This window comes from Eschscholzia californica, unplaced genomic scaffold (genome assembly GCF_041429995.1).
Source record: "Eschscholzia californica isolate CP2 unplaced genomic scaffold, dmEscCali1.0.p SCAF_6, whole genome shotgun sequence".
Classification (NCBI taxonomy): Eukaryota; Viridiplantae; Streptophyta; class Magnoliopsida; order Ranunculales; family Papaveraceae; genus Eschscholzia; species Eschscholzia californica.
In genome coordinates, this window is record NW_028238483.1 from 23679319 (window position 1) to 23690623 (window position 11305).

The 11305-nt window shown below is 35.3% G+C and overlaps 1 protein-coding gene and 1 non-coding gene across 2 annotated transcripts; both read right to left on the bottom strand.

Annotated features, from left to right (window-relative positions):
• Nucleotides 1–4431: 4431 nt before the first annotated feature.
• On the bottom strand, nucleotides 4432–4504 carry TRNAK-CUU (transfer RNA lysine (anticodon CUU)). Its single transcript has one exon. It is a non-coding gene; the product is annotated as a tRNA-Lys (tRNA).
• Nucleotides 4505–4659: 155 nt separating this feature from the next.
• On the bottom strand, nucleotides 4660–9159 carry LOC147532674 (U-box domain-containing protein 45-like). The gene is made up of 6 exons (XM_086647124.1): nucleotides 8722–9159; nucleotides 8124–8217; nucleotides 7603–7788; nucleotides 7246–7353; nucleotides 5899–7076; nucleotides 4660–5701 (listed from the first exon to the last, which is right to left on the bottom strand). Exons 2-6 carry the CDS (start codon nucleotides 8172–8174, stop codon nucleotides 4876–4878), a joined length of 2349 nt encoding a protein of 782 aa, XP_086503250.1. The 5' UTR covers nucleotides 8175–8217; nucleotides 8722–9159; the 3' UTR covers nucleotides 4660–4875.
• Nucleotides 9160–11305: the final 2146 nt, after the last annotated feature.

An 11305-nucleotide genomic window follows, 5' to 3' on the forward strand; every position in this document is an offset into this window, starting at 1 on the left:
ATTAGAGAATGTGCATCAAAATCATGATGTGTGATGATTCTGTATATATACACTAGGTTGTATCCCGTGCCGTAGTGCATGAACAGTTGTATCAATCAAATGTGATGAAATTTTAACCCAGTGTTTCCATAGGCGCACTTTATTATTGCTCGACTTTCCATACTGATTATAGTTATATTCTGGATACCCTAATTTTTAGTATTGTTTATTTTCTTTTGTTTCTCTTTTTTTAAATTGGTTATTTTATTGAGATAGGAGATTTCAATTTCTTTTTTTAACCCTTGCACTTTCTTTTGTTTCTTTTTTCTTAAGTTAGTTATTTCATTTCAAAGGACACACTTACTTTGTTTTCGTTGTTGAGTGATAACTTTTTTCTTTTATAACTTCCCCGTCTGAACTCCGATTCGACATACGTTGTTTTCGTTGTTGAATTCTTCTTTATCTGATCTTTACCGCTGGAAGCCAAGGACTTACAAAGTCTAAAACTTAATTAGATAAGTTATCACTCTTTTTTTATTTTTACTGTTTTGGTTTGTTTTATTTCTTCCTCTTTTAAAGCTTCTATATTTTTATTAAGTTAAATGTTTTCTTTTAATAATTTTTTGTAAGATAATATGTTTGTGGTAAGTGTCTATTTACAAAAATTAATTTAAATTAAATGATTTAAAAAAAGTTATTAGAAAATAAATTAAATGAGGCAATGATATTAAATTAATTTACTAAAATTGTAATACATCTAGTTCAATTTAAACAACTTTTAATTTTTTTTAAATGTTAAAATATAAGATACTTGCGTGTAAGCAATTTCATATAAATATACTTGGATGTAAGTGTTTAATGAATCAAGTTATTTCAAATAAATATCATAAGAGCATTTCCAATACAAAACTCAAAAAAGTTTATGTGTGTCCTGTCTGTCAAGTTTTAATTGAAACTCTCATTCTTGAGTGACGAATATAGAGATCTTCAATTCTTATACGTCTCCACTGCAAAACTTTAATTTTATTTATTTACGTGACATGGTTATTTTCGCAAAGACATAATTACTTATTTTGAAATATATGATATTTTTATTGGTTGAAATTCAAATATTGATGAGTTGGATAACTATAGATATCTCAAGAGGACACTCTAGAAATAGAAAAAACTCTAAATTGAGTTTTGCATTGGAGAGAATTGTTATGAAAAAACTCTAAAAATCTTATGTGGTACAGTGATAACTACTACTTCTAATGACCTTTTCTGAAGTTATGATATAGTGGTTCATGAGATTTAATTATGTAGTATGTGACTCTTTTACATAAACTAGTCGACATAACTTGTTCCTATGGCACAACGTATTTATCGGTCACTTTACATGTTTAAATGCGATATATTATGCCTTGTACGTTAACAATGAATAACAAAATATAATGGTTCATTAAACAAACATTTATAACTAATATAAATTTTCGTTTTCCTGTTAAGAAATTTAAGTGGAAACATCTTCATCGTACAAACCATTAATGAGAGTAAGGCCACTCTCCTGGAAAATCAAATAGTGTAAATTAACATATGAATAAATGTAGTAGTCTTAGAAAGAAAAGATGTAATTACTAACAAAAATGATAAAAAAAAAAAAAAGATCGGGAGTCTTCTACTAAAATTTAACTTGCTAGCAATATTATTTAAGAAATTTTTGTATAACTCAGAAACATGGACTGTGCTAGATCTCAGTTCAAAGATTAATTAAATACTTTTATTTACTAAATTGATGGAGAAGTGAACAATTTATGTGGAGAGAGATTTAATGAGAGAGGAAGATGAGTTGAATTTTATCCTAGTAATCGTAGAAGACATTTGTTTTGTCCCAGTCAACAACACAAGTTATGTTTTGTAATATAGAATATTTATATTCCCGATAAAAATCTAATCACCGAAGAATCTTGAACTTCTTTGGGAAAAATCGAACATAAAGTGGAGGAATTGGTTAGAAAGAACATCAAATATGAAATCAGTTCATCGATCTGAAAGAAGGTAGAGATAAGCATACACTATCTCACTTTAATTCGTCTGTACTATGCGTTTCGTTGTTTTCTTAATCTGCTGAAAAGAAGAAAAATCGTCTTCTTCCACTTCTTCACTTTGATCTTGTTTATGTGATCATGTACGATATTTATTTTGATATCGTTGCTAAGATTAATAATTTCGTCACTCAATGTCCTCGTTCTCAAAGACCTTGAAATGATTCAGATCTTCATTGAGAGGACATTAAGAACATTTTTTTTTTTCCTCTCATGGCCATTATATATTTGTGAGTGGGATCTAAAATGTGACACGAGGTTTAATTGGCTCACAAGATTTTGGTTTTAGTTCTATTAGAATTAGATGAATGAGATTCATAGAATGAAAATAAAACGCCTACAGGAACATATATTATGTTATGATTATGCACTTCTTTTGTTGAAAGAGTTATGATTATACACTTGCACAATCCAATATTTTCTTCTCTCGTAACTCGCATCCTAAATTCAAGAGGATCATCACCAGAAGCCTCAGAGTCCGTCATGCTTCCCCTCTGACAAATATCTGGGCGCTCAACTCTTCATTGGGGCGAATAAGACAAAAGTTGTTAACTCACTTGCCAGCCAAATTCATCTTAAACTTTCCTATTGGCAGAACAAGTTTCTGTCTCAAACTGGTTGTACGGTTGTTGTTTCAGCAATAGCCTCGACCGTTCTCCGATATCAGATGCAATGCTTCATCATTCCTAAAGGCGTCTGCAATCGCATTAAGACCGTCAACGGTTTTATCGGTGGAGAAAATCTAAAGGCATTTGCACGAAGGCTTGGTCCACCATTTGTCTTCCTAAGATTTATGGCGGCCTGGGTCTCTGGGATCCGTTTATAGACAACCAAGCCTCCTCGGTAAGCTTGGTTAACCCCTCTGAACGGAACCAAATACCCTTTGGGTTAAATTTCTGAAAGCGAAATACTTTCCTAATATTCCCTACCTAGGGCCTGACAGGCAAACAAACTTCTGGATCTGAAAAACCATTCATAAACAATTGACTCAGATTACTCCTCTCTCTATTTGGGAGGTCAATAACGGTAGTTCTACCAACATTTGGACAGACTACTGGATTCCCAACCTTCCTCCCCCTATTTTCAACATTTACAACTCCTCTCTCACGTGGGTTTCCCATCTCATCCATGACCATAATTGAGATGTCCAATTAATCCCGACACCTTTGACTACGATACTGACCGCCTTATCCTCTCCATTACCATCCTGGGGGACGGATCATACTCGATTAAATGGTCCCTCTCTAATTCGTGTAAATTCGGGTAATTATGAAGTGCTTTCTATGTATCAACAACTTACTACTATTCGTCCTACTATTAGTCGGATCACGGTCGATTGAAACTTCATTTGGAAACTTAAAACGATCATTCGTATTTTTCTAGTTCTTATGGAAATGTTGTACTAATAGCTTGCATGTGCGTCATATTATTCATAAATATATTGGTAATATTACGACCTGTCCATACTGTAACGAAATTGAAACTCTTGAGCATGCTTTATACTTCACTGTAGTTTTGCTAGAAACATATGGTTCTATTTTCACATACACTCTTCTAATATTTTATATTTAACGCAATTGATTATTTCGTGGAATGACACTCATTATCATGTTAGTAACGAACTGACATCTTTCCATGCAACTATTTTATGGCTTATTTGGAAAGCAAGATGTGACAACTGTTTTCAACACTCTAACGACACCAGAAAAGGTAGTTAAACAAATTTTGAGCTTCCCTCATATAACTACTCACTTCACCCCACCATCTCAGATGCCACAACACAGATGGACTCCTCTAAGGCTCTAACTACTCCGTTTATTAAACAAAGTACTGAAGCTTCTTTTACCAACATCGCGGAACCGGTAGGAATTAACACCATTTTTTTTAACGGCATAGCTGAATTTTTATTCGCTCACACTTCTATTGTTAATACTCGGACAACGGAAGAAGCAGAAATTAGGACAATTTTAGAAGGCATCAAATGGGCAATTATGCATAATATTGAATATCTTCATATTGAGGGTGATAACCAGGCCATTATCAATCATCTAAACAACTCTGAGCTATCAACTACACTTGCAAACGAAGTTCCACGTCACATTGATCAAGCAACTGCTACCTCACTTTGAAGCTACGATCTTCGCCCATATTCCTCGTAAAGGCAATGACCTAGCTGACTCTTTCGCTAAACGGACCAAGACTCATAGTTGTAGTGGGAGGTTGTTCCCGATATTATTAGACATAGAATTGTAATGACTCTCTTGTTGGTTATTCTATTTTACTTTCAAAAAAAGAAAAAAAAAAAAAAAAAAAAAAAAAAAAAAGGTGTTATAGGCAGGCATAAGAACCGAAAAAGGCAAAAAACGAACGCCCACCGTGGGGCTCGAACCCACGACCACAAGGTTAAGAGCCTTGCGCTCTACCAACTGAGCTAGACGGGCTTGGTGATGTAATTTCCCTAAAGTAATATATTGAAGTGTCAGAACTGTCACTAAGACTGATAATTACTCATTACATCATAACCGAATAATAAACACTTGTGTCGTGAAAACGTAAAAAATATATCTGATGATTCTGATAATTCGTGAAGTGTAGGTTTAACGGATTCAAGAAACTCGATAGTCTCAATGTTCATTATATGTTAACAATACATTATCATCCCCACAAGAGGAAAACTAACTTACAAAAGATTACATTAACACCCTATACATCTCATTTCCTTTTCCTCAAGGAAATTAATAAATAAAATACCCACATTCAAAAAAAAAAAAGAAGAGGAATTTACATATAGCTGCCCACAAAAGATACAACTCTAGTAGTGGTGAACTGAAAAAGGCTTGCTCTTCCATATAGAATTCCATCCTCTTCCTATTCTTCTAGAGGCTGATTTATATGACATTCTAGGTTCCGGCACCGGCAATTTCTCACCGCTGTTCTCTTGGTCTTGTTCTTGTTCTTGCTCTTGATGGTGATCATGTTCGTGTTCTTCTGGTGGACGAATCTTAACAGGGGAAGGATCTCTCTGACGTTGTTCACGAAACAACATAAGAAGTTTATGCGCTTTTTCTTTCCCTCTATTAGTTCCATTTACTGATATTGATACCAATGCAGGTATTATCCCTTCTTGAAGAACCATATCTGTACATTTTTCATCTCCGTTGCATAATACTAAAAGACATGAAACAGCTTGTTCTTGCTCCATGGGTTCACCGGTATCTAAAATAGAAGCGAGCGTACTAACAAGTTCTGGGTCTGCCATTATTTCTGCTTTGCCTGATTTATTTGAAGTTATGTTTATAAGGACAGCAATTGTTTTCTCGACCAATATGTGGTCCGTGAGGAGAGCCCCAAGCCCATCTATGATGTTAGCAGAGAGGAGGTGGGTTGTGTTGGGCAAGTGGGTCGAAAGGTTGTAGAGGGTGTGGAGGGCATCAAGTTTGCATTGTTGGGATGATGAATTTGTTCGAAGAAGCTGAACTAAGAAAGGAACTGCCTTACTTGATCCGATTATCGGCTTTGCTTCTTCCAGACATGAAAGGGCCAAATAAAGAGCAGAACCTGATTCAGAGGACTCCGGATTGAGTATCATTTCCTCCAATACTTGAATTACTCCAGCAGATAACATCATCTCCTTGTTCCTGTGAAAACATGAAAAATAATCGAAGAAGACTTAGAAAACACAAGACATTATCATGATGATGCAGTAAGTATAGCGGATTCGAACATTCAAACTCAAAATGGTTAATCTTCTTTGGTTTGAATGTCAATTTCTTTTGATCTCAATTGGGATTTGAAGTATTTCAGTAACAAGTAAAGAAATTTGAGAGGTAAGCACCTGTTGTTATTCACAGCAAGGTTAAAGAGAGCCATGGCTCCATTTTCTTGAGCACTTCCATTTCCTTCTCGGACAGCTAAATTCAAGAACCTTACTAGCTCCTCAACCAACCCATTGGCACCCATAAACATCCTAGCTTCTTCGTCATCCTTCAACAAGCGTCGTATTTGTTCTACAACTTGGCATTGTCTCGTCATATCTTCCCCATCACGTAAGCACTTTAGTAGACTATCATACCTTTCAAACATGTCCACTTCGCAGTCCTTGGCCTCCTGGCCCGATATAACCGGCATTTCATTTCCATTGACTTCCTTAGGACTACTGTCTTCTAGAGGAACCACATTGACCCCCTTTAACTTGGATGGACTTAAATTTCCAGTGGATCGTGAATTCGTAGAGTCACACTCTGATAATGCCAGTCTCCAGTAATTGAGATCGAGTGACTCGGGAGGTCCATCAGGGGCGGGGATACCGTTTTGTTCACACCAACCAGCAATAAGACCCTTTACACAGTAATTTGGAGTTAAATTGAGACGGTCAAGTTGCTGCTGAGTTTTTGGGCAAGTGCTATGCCCATCACTGAACCATTTCTCAATACAGACACGCTCGTAAGTTTGACCGGACGATATAATGACAGGATCGTACATGAGGTGTAACGAAATTGGACACTTTAACTCCTCGGGTGGGACTGCCATTGTCCCTGATATCTTTCCTCTGGGCTTAAAATTGAAAGAACATATTTTTGAGAATTGTTTCTCAAAAGCTTTACCATTAGCCCCTGAGCCACTATCATCCTCAGATCCCTGCAGAGTGGGAGAACAAGGAGAGGATCCTTGTGAATCATTTTCGTCTGCAAACTCGCTTCTGAATAGCTTGGAGTATTTTCTCATGAGATGTAATAGGTAAGCCACAATGGACTCCTTTTTCTTATCTTCCTCGAGACGAGCTTTTTCAATGAGCTTTTTAAGAGCTCGTCTCTCTGTGAGAGCAACTCTTGAAGAAGTAATGCCAAGTCCTGTGGCAACTTGGTGAAAGGTTTCAAGCTCATTATTATCATTATTGCTGCCATTAAATTTTCTATCCAGCTGCAGCAATGCAATCACTTCATCACCAACTCGTTTTTCTGCTGGATCAAGCGAAAACTCAGTTGATTCGAGTTCCTTTACAATCTCTAAAATCTAGAAAGAATGAGATTACAAACATAGGTTAGGTTATTATTCTGAAAAGTTGTGCACCAAATAACAACAAAAGAAAACGAAAACGAAAACGTATCTGGATTTTCTGGAATAGGCAACCAAACCATAGGAAACTAATTAAAGAAAAAAACTTCGATTTTACGTTAGTTACCTGGCTACCAACAGATTGTGGGACAATATCTTCAACACGCCTTAGACTATCCTCAAGAGAAGACCTTGTCTTCTCAAACTTTTGGAGGACAGAATTCCCAGTTATAGCCTAAGAAAACAATGTTACCAATTAAAACTCCTAAAGATTTTCAACCACAATAGAAGTTAAATTTGATGCTGGAATGATGTTAATTAAAACGAGATCACACATCCACAAAAAGAACAATTTTAGCAAACAGTTTCTAGTCTCGTGGCACTAAATTCGAAACACATTTATAATTTTCACATCACTAATCGTGATTCATAATGTCAATAAGTAATCAATCGGGAGCAAATTTGGGAGGCATTTGAAACATACCAAGTAAAGTTTACTACAATCTGAGCAATGTTGGAGTAAGTTTTTCGCCTTCTCGAGTGCAACATGAACCGAACATAGAGCTTGGATACCCGATTTGCTTCTAGGTCGTGACGCTTCTAATACAGGAAATATCTCCAAAATTTTGTAAACGATCCCGGATAACATTCTACACATCCCTCCATGTAACTGTATATGAAACCAAAATACAAAATCATTTACCTCAAGCAAAGAATCTTCAAAACCATATATATGCCTAAATGGGTATTAGAAAAATGAAAAATACTTAAAACTACAAAAGTAGGAATCCGTTTCTAAATCAATCGGGCTTCTAAACTCAACAAGTATCGAAAATTCGGAATAAACAATGACTTTTATTTTCCTAAGAACTTCTAATCCATCTAAATTATCAATGCCCGCCTACGTAGGAAATCGCAAACACCAACACATTAAATTAGCAATTACAAGGAATTTCGAGCAACCATGAAAGGATTATGGAGCTTAAAATTTAGCTTCATATATACCTTGGCATCGCTTGCTGCGAAAAGACTTTCTTCAACCTCAGCAACATCCATAATTTCCAATTGATAAAACTTATTTTGGTCTAATTCTGCTTAGCTGCACCAAGAAAATGAATTATGAGCTCAAATATCAATAAATCTTCATTTATTTTTTTATTACTGTTCAAACTGTCAAAATCTAGCTGAGTTCCTCAGAGATTTATTACAATAAAAATAAAGTCAATTTTATGATCAAGCAAACAAATCTTGTATTCACCATTATCCTTGCAAACACAAACCCTAAAAAACAGCTATTATTTACATGGGATTACAAATCCATATCAAAATTCAAAATTGAAGGTTCGAAGAAAAATTATGAAAATGTGAAATTTCAAGCATTAGTATAGCTTTTGATGATTTGATTTCGTTAATTAAATTTTCCGGCTAACCCTGATCCTAAATCCTGAAAATGCATAAAACTTAATATATATTGTCAAGAAAAATAACAGTTTTTTTTTCTGATTCAAAATAACGGGAATAATAGAGAAAAGAAAAATGTTTAAATTTTGAAATTAATCGGGAAAATTGAAGAAACAGTTTCAGCTCGATCAGAAAAACCTACCGGAAAAAAACACAATAGTATGGAGAGGGAAGTTAATGAGCTGACATTGTCAAGGATTTGGAGTTTCAGATTAGCGCGTGAAGAGAAAAATGATGATTGTTTTTTTCGTTTTTAATATCTTTAAGGTGACTCAGTTTTCTTTCTTGTGATCTTATCTGAAGTAGAAAATTCGGAATTAGGGTTAGGGTTTGAATTAGGCAATTGTGGAGGAGAGAATTTAACGGCGTGAAGGAAAGGAGACAGTTTTTAGAGAGAGAGAGAGAGAGCTTTTTATGGGTTTAGGATTAAACACGGAGACGAAGCATTTCGCCGTTTTTGTCTCTGGTTCACCGGCCGACAGTTGCCGACTTTCTCGTTTTTGTCAGTTAGTAGTTTATCCATTTTATTGAAATGACTAACATGCCCTTGTTGAAATATCCAAATATTACAGAAAATTATATTCTCACCTACCTCTTTTCTCGTATATCCTTGGTCCACGTCCTGGATTTGGTGGTCCATCATATCATTTTATTTCTCCGACTAGATTTGGGCCCAATATTTATTGGGTTATTTGCAAATGGCCCCCTAGTTTATGACCAATTACCTGCCTAGCTTTTTAATTCAGCGAAAATACTCAGACGGTCTTTTTTGTTCTGTAAGCAGTTGTTAAAGTTATACTTTCTATTCCCTATTTGCCCTTATGTGTCGTCAGTGACGACTTTAAAAAGTACCAAACCCTTCTTCTCAATGTTTTTCTCTCTCTACACTCTCGAATTCTCCTAGAAACAGAACATATTATAACAGACATAGAAAGCAACAAATTATACACAAACTAATCATCAATTTCAGTGGGTTTTTTCTTTCTTTTTTTCCGAGTCTCAATATTCTAAATTTTAGTCTTTTAATGTGAGATCTTACTACTTTTTGTTATAATTTAATTTGCCCCTTGTTTTAAGATTTACTCAGCTCTTCTTATCTGGATCTTGACTAGGTTTCCTCCCCATCCTACGGACGCGGAAGATCCCTCTTGACTAACGCCTGACATATTAACCAATAAATCAATGACTGAAAATCGTGAAGGAGAGAAATACATGGGTAGTTATGTAGGGATATCCTAACCAATTTTGGTCGTTTGACACTACTACCCTTCTATTTTGACTGGATTTACACGAAAGAGATTTTATAACAACCGTCAGATGTGATCTTTATGAAAATCACAATAAAAATTGATGGTCAAACTTATCTCCCGGATAACCGACTGAGCTGTTTTAATATAATAGATAGTTAGAAATTTTGGGTGATGTTGTGTTCATACAGAGTAATCGAAATCATACCCAGTTCTTCTCATCTGGATCTTGATAGTTAGAAATTTTGGGTGACGTTGTGTTCATACAGAATAATCGAAATCTGTTTGCTTTAATCGGTAAGTTAGTTATCCCTTTTCATTTGATCTTTTATCTTGCTATTTCATTATTTGGGTCTAGCTTTATTATACAAATTTCCAAGTCTATAACTAGTGTCTCTCTCTATATTCTCTCACTTTGAGATGGTTGTAGCTAGATTTAGTAGTCACACACCGGAGACGACAAATTTGCTCTTGGTACGTGAGTAAGGAAAGAGCTAAACATGGAATAATACATCATACTGAAGTACCATGGAATATTGATGAAAATTTGAAAGGAACAACCTCCCAAGATGTGATGAAATTTGTGCTTAAAACAACAACAACAAAAATGCTTCATAGTTCTTCATATTTTCATCCTTTTGATCTACTGTATTTTCTTTTAAGAATATTTTTTTTCGTTTTGATCATGTCCAGGGCTACCCATGGTTGATTTATCAAAGATCAGAATCATGCTACTAGTGATCATCTTCAACAGTCAAGAGGTGAATACAACAATTGATGGACAAAGCTTCGTTGATGGAGAGACAAACATAAAAGACATGACATCGCGGAAAGGGAAGCAGATAGAAAATATCCATCTGAAAACCATCAAAGAGAAGCTTAAAGATTTGCCTTGGATAGTGATGATGGGCAGTCTTCTCAGTTCCATCGTCATGGAAGACGCAAACAAGAAGAATACGCCCATGAAGAACATGAAACCAACAATCGTAGTTATAGTAAATAATTGAATAGGGGAAAGAAGCGTCGGTTTCGGGGTGTGAGGCGAAGTCGAGCTTCCATGGACTCGAGAGGTTTCGGAGGTCAGAAATGATTATCTTTGGCTTCTAGATCATTAGGCCGTGGCTCTTCACGACGTAAAAGCTTGCACCATGAAAGAGCAAGAGATAAAGAGTTGACTATGTGAAGGAATTAAAAGGAGGGTGCTTCTGAAAACACGAAAATGAATTAACATTCAATGGACGAATAAGAAGAAAATTAAGCCATATGGATATTTTCAATAAACTAGAGGGGTGAGGCATGAATCCGATCATAAACTAGAGGGTTTTTTGGAAAATACTCGTATCTGTTTCAAGTCTATAAATAAGTTTTTTTTTTTTTTGATGAAAGTCTATAAATAAGTTGGAGACCTTTTCTCGTAAAAAGAAAAAGAAGCAAGTAAAAAGTCCACGGGTTACCAATTATATTTTTGCCCCTTTTTCT